The sequence below is a fragment of the Apis dorsata genome, unplaced genomic scaffold (genome assembly GCF_000469605.1).
Source record: "Apis dorsata unplaced genomic scaffold, Apis dorsata 1.3 scaffold_739, whole genome shotgun sequence".
Taxonomy (NCBI): domain Eukaryota; kingdom Metazoa; phylum Arthropoda; class Insecta; order Hymenoptera; family Apidae; genus Apis; species Apis dorsata.
The window spans coordinates 109,740-121,531 of record NW_006263900.1 but is presented as its reverse complement, the minus strand read 5'-3'; the positions used below and the strand labels follow the sequence as shown (position 1 = coordinate 121,531).

Sequence of the window (11,792 nt, the reverse complement as noted above, 5' to 3'; positions counted from 1 at the left end):
CTCTCTCTCTCTCTCTCTCTCTCTCTCTCTCTCTCTCTCTCTCTCTCTCTCTCTCTCTATCTACCTATCTATCTATCTATTTATCTATCTATCTATCTATCTATCTATCTACCTATCTATCTATCTATCTATCTATCTATCTATCTATCTATCTATCTATCTATCTATCTATCTATCTATCTATCTATCTATCTATCTATCTATCTATATGTATGTGTATATGTCACGCGCGCTCAGAAAAATATAATTAGTATTAAAACAAGCAAAAACATTAATTAAATGAGAAAAAAAAATAAAACAGCCATGCCATGGAAGCTTGCCTTGATCTGAACATCCAGACAATGGTATAAATTTCTTCAACCACCAATGGGCATATAGTCCTGATTTATATATTTGATTCGTTCCGTTGTAATTGTTTTTAACAATGGGATGACTTGGCTGAATTACTCTTCTTCCAACTTTTTGTATTATAGTTTGATGTATATACGGTATAGGTTGCGTAAATCTTTTTTGCACTTTATGCTCATATTTATTCAAAGGTACATAAATTGTATTTATTTGTGTTTGTATTTTATTTGTTGTAAGAATATGCTTAGAATTGTGATCTTTCATATTAGTTTTGCATATTGAAAGATCCTGAACATTTTCAATATGCTTCGATAAATTGCATAAATGAATGCTATTCCTGGGAGTAGAACCAAAAGGTGATGTACAAATGCATTGATATTCAAATTTACTTTCATCATTTTCACTTTCGCTAGAATAAATTCTTAGAGGATGTTCAACATTATATTTATTATCAACATATGTGCATAATTTACAAGAAGAATTAATTTCAGATGAATTCAAGCAATAATTCTCAACCATTCCTGAATCTAAGGATCCAACGCTAATTACATTAGCTTGAAAATCAGATGTTTGATATATTTTTTTTGGTATATATGTTTGAAATTGGCAACAATTATTGATGTTTGAATTACATATAAAAATAGATGGATGATGTATAGAATTTTTGGTAATCTGTTCATCAATGAATCCTTTTTCTTTCCAACACTTTATTGAATCTATGCGCTTTTCCATTTCGTTAAATGTATCTTGATGGAAATTAGAACCAATTGGATATGAATGAATAAGATTAGTAAAACGTGATCGGTAAAGAGATTGTCCACCAACAAAATTATTATTTACATTATTATTATTCATAAAATTATTGATTGAACTTTCAATGCCAATAAATGGTAAACTTTTGCTAATTTCACATATGCCATTTTGTGCTGATATAAATTTTGTTAAACATGAATCATGTGCTAATCCTATAGTACTAAGATCAATATCTTCTAATGCATATTTCACTTCAAGTATCAGAGTAGACTTACGCAACATTGTTTGTGTCGTTTCAACAGGTGAATGTTTCATTTTATTAATATTATTTAAAGCCATGTTTTCTGAATTTTGAGAATAGCAATCTTGATTGTTTGTTTGCATTGGATGAAGAATATATGTTGTTATATTAGTTTTTCGCATTTTTACGTTACTCATATCTGGTTTCAGAATATATTGCAAATAAAGCAGTTTTTTCAGAATTTCAAGACGTATAATTTTTTTCTTGACTAATTTTGCAAAATATCTTGAAAGACGAACATATGGAGGTAAATTGTGACTCACGCGTGATGTCATTGATGATTTTACAAGACTATTATTTGTTGTTTGTTCTTGTATTAAAAGTTTAATCCAACGCTGTTGATCTTCTTTAGTAGCACAAAATACGAGTATATTCTCAATCATTGGTCCTAAGATAAAATCGAAATTTTATTAATTTTTATAAATATTAATTTTAATATTTCATTTTGAAAAGAATGAATAGTTTTAATGATAAATGAATAAATAATATCTCTTGCCTGTAATTTCAAAAGTATTTCTTATTTCATCTGTATCTTCTATTTGAATAATGGTAATACCCGTTAATGGAAGTTTTCCCTACAAATAGAAAAAGTAAATTTTTTTATATATATTTATGAATTGAAGAAAAATAAAAAATATAAAATATAATATATAAAGAAAAATTTTTGAATATACTTCATAAACAAAAGAACTCATTCTTGGACTGATACTGAGAACTAAAAGAGTTGTTGGAAAAAGAACAAAATATCTATCTCGACGATCTAGACTTGTAGTTCCATTTGCCAAAGTGACTGAGCCAACATAAAGAATTTCTCCAAGAGAATTTAATTCTTCTCCCTCCCATCCTTTAATACCACTAGTTAAAACTTGAAGTGCTAATTCACGTTGTTTTCGTATAGATACACATTGATCCTATACAACAAGAATACATATATTACATTAAAATATAAAAATATATGTATTACAAAAAATATCAAACATTTTTAAAATTAAATATACAACATATAGATTATTAATTAATATAATTTATTAATATTAAATTCTTTAACTTACAGCTATTTCTCTATATACAGCTATACTGCGCTGAGTGTCGCCTCTATCAGGATGATTCTTTTCTGTATACCTTTCCAATTCTTGAAGCATAGCAGAATATTTGTCCAATCTTCGAAAAGGTTTACTTAAACTAGTTGTTAATACTAATATACCCGGTGATATTGCTCCATTATGTTCCATGAAATCATTCAATTCATCTCTATATAAAAAAAATTTTATTATTTTTTTTTTTATTTAAATAATCTAAATAATCGTAAAAATCTTTTAATTTTTGTAACATACCTATATTGGTCTAAAATACATACAGCCTGTGGATGATTTTCACAATATGTTATATGAATAGATTTTAATTTTGGTGCTAATGTTAGAAACAGATTTCCAACTCTCAAAACGCAATCTTGTGTCACAGTTGTTTCCAAGTTAGATAATAATCGTTGATGTATTTCAAGAACTTCATGTATATTACCTAAAAGTTGTTTATATTCTTCTTTTTCTAATCTGAAAATTTAATATACAAACAAGTTTTATTTTTAATATTAGAAATTTTCAATATTATTTATAATAAAGTTATTTGTATTATATTATTTATATTATTTATAATAAAGTATTATTATTTACATATATACAAAGATAATATACAAATAAATATGCATATAACATGAATAGATATATAAAATTAGTAATCAATAATTAAATAATTTATTATTATATATTTATACATATATTTTATATATTTTTTATATATTATATAAACTTACATATTAGCAGATTCTAGGGGATGTAAAAAATTGTTTATTAAACCCTGCAATTCTGCTACATTCACTCTTTCAGAATCTATTAAATCCTTTAATACAATATCTCGATTTAATTTTTGATGCACAGGGGATTCTTGCAGAATTTTTTCAGGAGAAGTCTTCATAGTTGAAATATTGTTTTCTTTAAATGAAATAAAAATAAATAAAATAACAAAATAATAAAAATATAATATAAACAGATTATTTGATGAATTAAAATAGATTATTTTATTTCATGCATAATACCTGAAACTCTACATTCTTTGACATAATTAGATGGAAACCAGCCAGTTTTGTCATGCAATGTGCCTTCCCACCAGCCTTCTTCATCTGTTTGTGTTATTGTTATTACATCTCCTTTTTTAAAACATAACTATGATAAAAATATAACAGTATTTAGAAAATCAAATTATAAAAAAATTATAATATGATATAATAGAAAATCAAACATACTTCATCATTATTTTTTCCTTTAAAGGAAAAAAGTGCAGTCACAAGTTTTGGCATATCAGGTTTTGACATGATTATTAATATAAATGAATAAAGAAAGAAAAAACAATTCAGAAACAAATTTAAAAATGAATATATAAAAAACATAAACAATCTTTAATCAAACAATTTCATTTTACAAAAAAACATCTTTAATTTTGTTTGCATTTCTTTTTTTATCAATTCAGCTTCATTGTATCATAAAATTTGAAATGATATAATCTTAAATACATATTCATTGAATATATTTAAATAATTTTTCAACTTTCACAAAATTACGATTCATATTTCTTAAATGTTTAGTGATTTTTATTTATACGTTTCACCTTTGTTCTATCGTGCAATTCGTATTTTTTTCTGATTACACGTTACCGCATTAAATTCAACTAGTTTAAATATACTTGATGAATTATTATATACAAAAAAAAAAATTTGAAATTATTCAACAATGTCATTGACTATTTATCTATAAGAAACAAAGAGGTTAGTCTTACATTCAGTTGCAACTATTAATATCTAATACGCATACATTTTCATGTATATATATATGTAAATATGTTTAATTTTATGTATTACGTAACTATTCTTATATAAATAAATAAGTTACATAAATTACATATAAAATTAAATATTATTACCAATACAAATTTATTATATAAAATTTATATAAAATTATATAATACTTACCCACATAGAAAAATATATATTATAAATAGATACATATGAATATATGATATAAAAGATAAGTTTTTATAGAAAAAAATAATGCATATAATATAATGCGTAAGTAAATGAATTAGATAAATGAGAAAATGCTATATTTTTATTGTAGCGAATTACATGCATATGATATTACTTATATTCGCGTTTTTTTCTTAAATATTACTAATATATATATATATGATATTTTTGAAAATAAAAGTTTTGATTTTTATCTGATTTTAATATGTAATAAATTCATAATTTGATGTTTTAGCAAATATCTATTTTCGATATATTTTTCTTGATTTTATAATTTATAATATATATTATATATTATATGAAATTAAATGAAAAGAAAAAATGAGCATATTGTTGACGCATCAATATAATGATTCGGTGAACACAATCAATCTCTTAATCAATAATTTCAAAATAGAGAATGTGCAATACAATTTTAATAAAATAATAATTTTTTTTAAATATATTGGGTGTACGTATAGACATAGAAATTCAAATAGAAATAAAAAGTGTTTAATGACTATATTATTGAAACAATTATTATCAATGTTTTGTCATAGTCATTATTATCGCTAACACGGGCATCATATGATGAAGAATCGGGATCATAAATTCGATCGGACTTTATTTCTCGTTGTATCCCGATTTTCCGTACATATAATAGAAATTATTTTGCTAATAATAATCAATATGCAAATTGTTTAATACACTAATAACAAGTAAAGACAATAAAATCGGCGCGGTTTTACTACGCACACAGGTACAAGGATATAATATAACATCGATCGAAGAAATTGCCTAATCGGTAGGCTCTGGTCCGCAAAATATGGGTATTCGTCGGTGTATCCAATCGCATATACATATATATATATATATTATATATATATTTATATTCGCATTCGTCGAAAAACAAGTAAATTATCTCATTTATTTGTTTTTTTCTTTCTCAAAATTTTTTTAGCTTAGAGAGCAATACACGCGATGCATGTCATATTCTAAGAGACGGTGTTCTTTCAAACAAAATTCATTGATATTGATGAGTTTTCAATTAAAACCGATAATATTATTCACGATCTTTGAAGATTTATATGATGGACGGATAATCATCAGTGAACATCGTATTTTGTCCTTTCTCTTTCTTTGCTCTCTTTTTTTCTTAACTTTCATTTTCTCTTATCTCTTGCTCCTTCTTCTTTTTTTTCGCTTGCATGCTTTCTGGTTTCTAATGAATCATTTTTTTACTATCGCTCCTATCTTTTATCTTTGCACATCTTATTTTTTATCGAATTGGTCCTTATAATTATCAACTCTCTCATTCTATAAATTCTTTAATTTGAAATATGTACGCGCATGTCATTAACGTTTAACGTCGCTGCTCTCATTATTAATATAATCTAAGAAAAGAGCAGAAGACGATTTTTCGTTAAAAAAGAGAGAAAAAAAAAATGAAAGTAAAAGAGCATATATGCGCATATGGAGGACGTTTGCTCATATTAGAAAGTATAATTTGTATCGCAAACAATATTTTCGAGGAAACAAAATACTTATTCGTCAATGATATTGTTCGATATTTGAAATCAAATGAAGATCAGTCTCCTGAGCGTGTTTTGAAAGATTATAAGTTAAAATTTGAAAGAGATAATTTACGCGGTTCTTAATCACTAATTATAGTCGATTAATATGTCATTCATGCATTCATGAAATGTTTGATACATTCATTACGATGCCATGCATTGGCGATCTAAATAATTGCCATGGCTCATAGAAATTTTTTTTTACTTGATGGACGGGAAGTTATAAGAATGGTATAGACCAAGATAAAATTGTATACTTGAAAAGTATAATATACGCGATTTACGGGACAGTCTTCTAAAAACTACTTACATCATATTTGCAAAAGCTTGTAAACATAATAAATAAAGTCTCACACGTGTATTACACTAGTGCAATATTTTTTCTTTTTTAAAAAAAGCTTTGTTTTTCTTTATATATATTATTATATATATATATATATTAAAGACAAACTTATCTCAATGATATATCAATTCATTCTAACTTTTGACTAATCATATACTTGAAAAAAAAAGATATACTTCACAAATTTTGATGATTTTCAAAATGTTATTTTAAATAATTTTTTTTTATAGCGCTGCTTAATCTTGAAATATTCGCGAAATATTGTATTATTACAATTTTATTTATATATAATCTTCTATATCTTCTGTAGTAGCAAATGTAACAGTAAAGTGGAATTTATCAATTGTTTATAAACATATTACAGCAGCAGACAAAATATATAACGGATAAAATATTACATATTTAATATTTATCAATAACAAACATAAGATAAAACAATTTTTTAAAATCAATTAAAATTCTATTTATTGATTTTAATTATCTTAAAATATAATGTAAAGAATATGATTTTGAACAATTCTCTATTTTCTATATAACAGCGGTTAGTTTTTTGAGTTAATAAAAAATTTTTTATATTATATCATTGAATTTTGTCTATACGTCAATATGCAGTTTTAAGATCAGCTAGTATATGATTTTGATTATTGGAATAACAAATTGAAAAATTGTGCATTTTTTTAAAAAATAGTTGTGATCCGAATTATTGCAAATTCAAAATTTCCGAAATATTAACAAAAAAATTTTAATATTAAATTTTGTCTATATTTATATATCTATGAAAATATAAATATCAATATCGATCGTTGTTTATCTATTGTATTTATAAACATATGATGCCCGGTTTTTAAAATGTACAATAAAGAGATTAATATAATATAGAGATTAGATATTTTTTCATGAAAATAAATATTCTAAAAAACATACGTATATTCTAAAAAGCATATATATTTCAATTAATATGAAATTAGAGAGGAACTGAATAAGAAGAAATAAATCTAAAATTTTAACTTCAGATTATTAATTTTCGAAATGTTAAAAAAAGATTTGATTTTGTAATTCAGAATAGGAGAAACCTATTCATTAATTTTTATACTTTTTGAATCGCAAAAATCAATATTTTGAACAACTTTTTTCTTTAAATATATATCGTCTTCGTATATTATTGCTCTTAGTTTTCAAAATATTTGCAAAAAAAAGTTCTTATTATTACATAGAATTTTTTTTATACATTCATAGCTGCATGCAATTTTTTATAAATATGAACAACTAAGATATATAATTAGTGAACTAGCAAAAAATTATTATATATATTATTTTTTATTTATTATTATGGATTATATTACACTTAAAAAGTTTTAAATCTAATATCGAACTTGATTAAAATTAAAATATAAAATAATCCTAGATAAATTAAATTAAATAACCAAAGTTATAATGAATATCAACATCATTCTTGGTATTTATCATTGTAATTTCGATTTTTTTTTTCATTTCGGTCATTCAAAGAATCTGAAGAATTTATATAATGCTCTCGACATTAGATTTGAGACATTTTATTTAAATATAAATAAATATTTATGAGCAAATAGATTTTTGACCAATTTATTATCCAATATATATATTTTGGATGCCATCCGCAAGAATACTTATAAGAATAATAAATAAATGATGGCAGACTCACACACACACGCAATATAAAATTTTTTTTATAAATTTAATATAAAACTTATAATAGCAATATTTTTTTGCAAATATCTCGAAAATTAAAGCGATAAGAACATAGAAAGAAAAGAATTTTTTTAAAATAAAATGACAAGAATCTTCCTATTCCAAATAATTTTCAACTAAAAATTTCAATACAATATATTAAATTCTTTTACACATATTATCTTCGTAAGAGCAGTCATAATCGTCAAATATTAAATAACTAATCACAATAATATGACGATAGCAGCAATAATAAGTCTTATTAGTTATTTATAAGATATCCCATAAGTATCGGCACGCATGATGTACTTTTAATGTACTCAGCCTAACAAGATTCAAAATATAAAGCTCAAACCAAATTAATACTTTTTTATCTCCATATGACAACACATTTATATGCTGTTGAATATCTACTAAGCAATCAAATATGGTCTTTGAAAATTTAACATTTTTCTGAAATAAAATAGCTAAAAAAATAATAATGAAAATAATCATTGTCGTCATTGTTAATTATCTATAGTCGGGAAAAAAATTTGTTTTAACTTAATAATTCTGTCAGTAGATCTTAAAACATAATATAATTTAAAATGATTGCAGATAAAAATTATTCTTAAGCAATTGAAGTTACGATAACAGATTTTATTTGAAGATACTATTTACTTTAAAATATGCTATATATCAGTATCACTATATTATATATCAACCCACACTCAATAACAATCCATAGAATATGCAATGATAATAATAGCAGTATTTAATATTAATTAATGTTAAAATTATAATAGTTAATAAGTATTAGTTAATAAATAATAGTTAATAAAATTATAATAGTTAGTAAAAATTATATATTAGTTATACCAAAGTTTTTATTAATATCTTAGAATAAAATACAATATGCAATTCTTGTCGAAATGAGCTAAAATTTTGTGGGATCAAAGAAAGATTCCTGAATATAAAATTTTATCTTTGAATCTTTATTAGTTTCCGAAATATTAATAATAAGATTGATAAAATGTATAAAGATGAAATAGTTAAAAATCTATTTGCTCATGAATTACGGTAATTAAAGTATTTCAATGCCAAGAAATAATAAAACATAAAACAATCTTTGAAATAAAAATAAAATATAAAACAATTACAATATATCAACATTTTTTATGTCAAATCTATGGTAATTTCCATCATCCAAGGTTTTATATTTTATTTATTATATTATATTTTATTTATTTATCGAAGAACCCAATCTGAAATATTGAAATATTGAAATAGTGAAATTTTAGCATTGAATAAGGCATTATAAGTTCATCATAATTTATAAAAAAACAGTTTTTTAATGAGTTTATGTGTTATATATTTCGCTGCCCATTGCGATATGTTTATAAAAACAAAAGATAAATGTTCATATATTGCCAAAAGCGTATATATGGATATTCATAAAAATATAGGACTTTTGAAGAATTCTAAACATCAAAATGATGAAAAAAGTTCATATACACATATGTTGAATAAGATTTAACGAGTTATTTAAATAATAAATATTAAATAAATATTAATATTAAATAAATTTATATTAACATTTTAAGTTTATATTAAGATAAAGAATGCTGAAGCGCGGCAGTATCACATTACAATGTCGCTTGCAGAGCAGCTCAATGAAAGTAAATATACAATATTTTTTTATATTAAGATTATTATTATTAATGATATTTTTTTATAAATTAATTATATATTTCAAATAAATTTCAATGTAACATTAATGTACATATCATATAACTTATTTAACTCGAAATTTTATGGGAATTTTCATTTGCTTCTATTTTTGATTTTAGTAGACTGATTGAATACAACAATTCAATATGGATTTAAATAAAATATTTGTATTATAAAATGATTTATCTATGGATTTAAATAAAGTAGTTAAATATAAAAAATAAATAATATATTAATATTTTAGAATTTACTAAAATTTATTCGAATTTTTCTTAAATAAGAAATTACATAATACATATATTATATTACATTACACTGAAATTCAAATTATCAATTTAAAATAATCAATTGTATATAAAAAATATATCAATTTTACTTTTATTGGGGATAAAACTACGTAAGCGACATTGCAATATAGTACTTCCGTGCATCCAACATTCTCGCTCTTTTGTTATCTTACTTTATTTAAATTTAAAATGTTTAAACTCTGATTAAACTGTTAATTAAGTTTTATTGGACATATATGTATATAAACTTTTTTCATCATTTTGATGTTTAGAATCCCATATGAAAAGTATCCCATATGAACACCCTATATAAATAGAAATTCAATGTACCAAAAATTTTATTCAGAATAGAATCTTTATTGATTTCGATGATTTTTGAATATATTCTACAAATTAACATTTTAAACAATTTTTTCTTTTGTATGTTATTACTGCGATATATCTATAGAAATAGATAAGCAATTGCATCGTGCTGATGTATCATCAAAGAACGTGCATGTGTAAATAGAATCCAATGTATACAAAAAATTTTTTATTAATTATTTTGGAAACTAATAAAAATCCGAAGCTAAAATTTTATATTTTGGACTTCTTTTTCATCTTCTACTATCTTTCAAATTTTCAACTCATTTTTTGAAAATTGTTCCAATGGATTCATAATATACATTTTAAATGTTGATAGAATCGTCAGAAATCGTATATTGATCTATATGTAATAAATAATATATGTAATAAATAAATAAAATTCAATATATAATACCAATAATTTTTATTAATACGTCAAAAATTATGAATTTGCATCAATCCAGATCAGTTAATAACATAAACTTCGCTATCATATTCTTAAAGTTCTTTCAATTAATAAAATGAAGTCACAATTGCCCAATAACATATAATGAATGAACTTATTGAAAATCTACTTCCAAATGGATTTGAATAATAGTATAATGATATTAGTTTCCCCATATATTTTGACTATCATAATATATTTAAAACAATAAATAAACAGCATAGTAATCGTATATACTACCATAAATATACAGACAATATATATTATAAATTTTAATATAGCAACAATTTTAATAATTATTAAAAATAAAAATCTTCATTGATTTTTTCAATGAGGAATATTCTAGAAATCAATATTTTGAATAATTTTTTCCTTTATATATTTCTTTGCATGTGTTGTCACTCGGTCTTAATTTTTGAGATATTTACAAAAAAGATTATTACTATTATATAAAATTTCTTTTATATTTATATCTACAATTATATCATACTTAATATAATAAAATAAAATGAATGAAATAGTAAAAGATCTATTCCTTCATGGAATATGAGTGTAAAATGTTATAAAGATTAACGCTGCGCATTCTGCAGATCTGAAAAATTCATGGAATACAAAAATAAAATATAAAACAATCTTTGGATAATCAAAATGAAATAATAAATATCAAAAATGATGATATTCATTATAACTTTAATTATTGAATTTTTGGTTTTATATCTTATTTTTATATTTCGTAATCATTTGTGAAATGCCAAAACTTGATATTGATATTTGAAATATATCAAGTTATCATAATATTTTTGTTAATGTTTGATTATATAATATTGAATAATATAATATTGAAATTATAAATTTGCAACAATTCGGATTACCATCATTGTAATTTTCGTTTCGTAAGTTTTCGATTGATATTTCTCGCCTGCC

At 22.9% G+C, this 11,792-nt stretch overlaps 3 protein-coding genes across 5 annotated transcripts in view; all 3 read right to left on the bottom strand.

Moving 5' to 3' along the window:
* LOC102681702 (rho guanine nucleotide exchange factor 7) overlaps positions 1-4,253 on the bottom strand; it is a 5,751-nt gene extending 1,498 nt beyond the window's left edge. For 2 of the 3 annotated variants that reach the window (XR_004151475.1, XM_031513780.1), the window contains exons 1-8: positions 3,702-4,253; positions 3,495-3,621; positions 3,213-3,390; positions 2,737-2,952; positions 2,455-2,653; positions 2,077-2,313; positions 1,899-1,977; positions 1,666-1,790 (exon numbers count right to left, since the gene is read on the bottom strand). Coding sequence is in view for 2 of the 3 variants with exons in the window: in XM_031513780.1 (XP_031369640.1) it covers positions 1,666-1,790; positions 1,899-1,977; positions 2,077-2,313; positions 2,455-2,653; positions 2,737-2,952; positions 3,213-3,390; positions 3,495-3,621; positions 3,702-3,845 (1,305 nt within the window). In the remaining variant the exon portion in view is untranslated. The remainder of the gene's footprint in view (positions 1-1,665; positions 1,791-1,898; positions 1,978-2,076; positions 2,314-2,454; positions 2,654-2,736; positions 2,953-3,212; positions 3,391-3,494; positions 3,622-3,701) is intronic. The other variant, XM_031513781.1, reaches the window with a different exon arrangement.
* On the bottom strand, positions 178-1,659 carry LOC116186463. Its single transcript, XM_031513782.1, has 3 exons — positions 1,377-1,659; positions 1,012-1,286; positions 178-978 (listed from the first exon to the last, which is right to left on the bottom strand). The coding sequence occupies exons 1-3, from the start codon at positions 1,537-1,539 to the stop codon at positions 205-207; spliced, it is 1,212 nt and encodes a 403-aa protein (XP_031369642.1). The 5' UTR covers positions 1,540-1,659; the 3' UTR covers positions 178-204.
* Positions 4,254-4,948: 695 nt separating the features above from the next.
* The window catches only part of LOC102670957, a 20,238-nt gene continuing 13,394 nt past the window's right edge, over positions 4,949-11,792 (bottom strand). The window contains exon 13 of the mRNA XM_031513787.1: positions 4,949-5,851. Coding sequence (XP_031369647.1) covers positions 5,786-5,851 — 66 coding nt within the window. The 3' untranslated portion in view covers positions 4,949-5,785. The remainder of the gene's footprint in view (positions 5,852-11,792) is intronic.

What these genes read in the sequence shown, in the direction of transcription:
- LOC116186463 (XM_031513782.1), bottom strand. Translation starts at nt 1,539, where the DNA reads ATGAGTAACGTAAAAATGCGAAAAACTAATATAACAACATATATTCTT. An exon ending in AACGACACAAACAATGTTGC is followed by an intron (nt 1,287 to 1,376) that starts GTAAGTCTACTC and finishes CATGTTTAACAA; the next exon opens with AATTTATATCAGCACAAAAT. An exon ending in TTGATGAACAGATTACCAAA is followed by an intron (nt 979 to 1,011) that starts AATTCTATACAT and finishes ATTTTTATATGT; the next exon opens with AATTCAAACATCAATAATTG.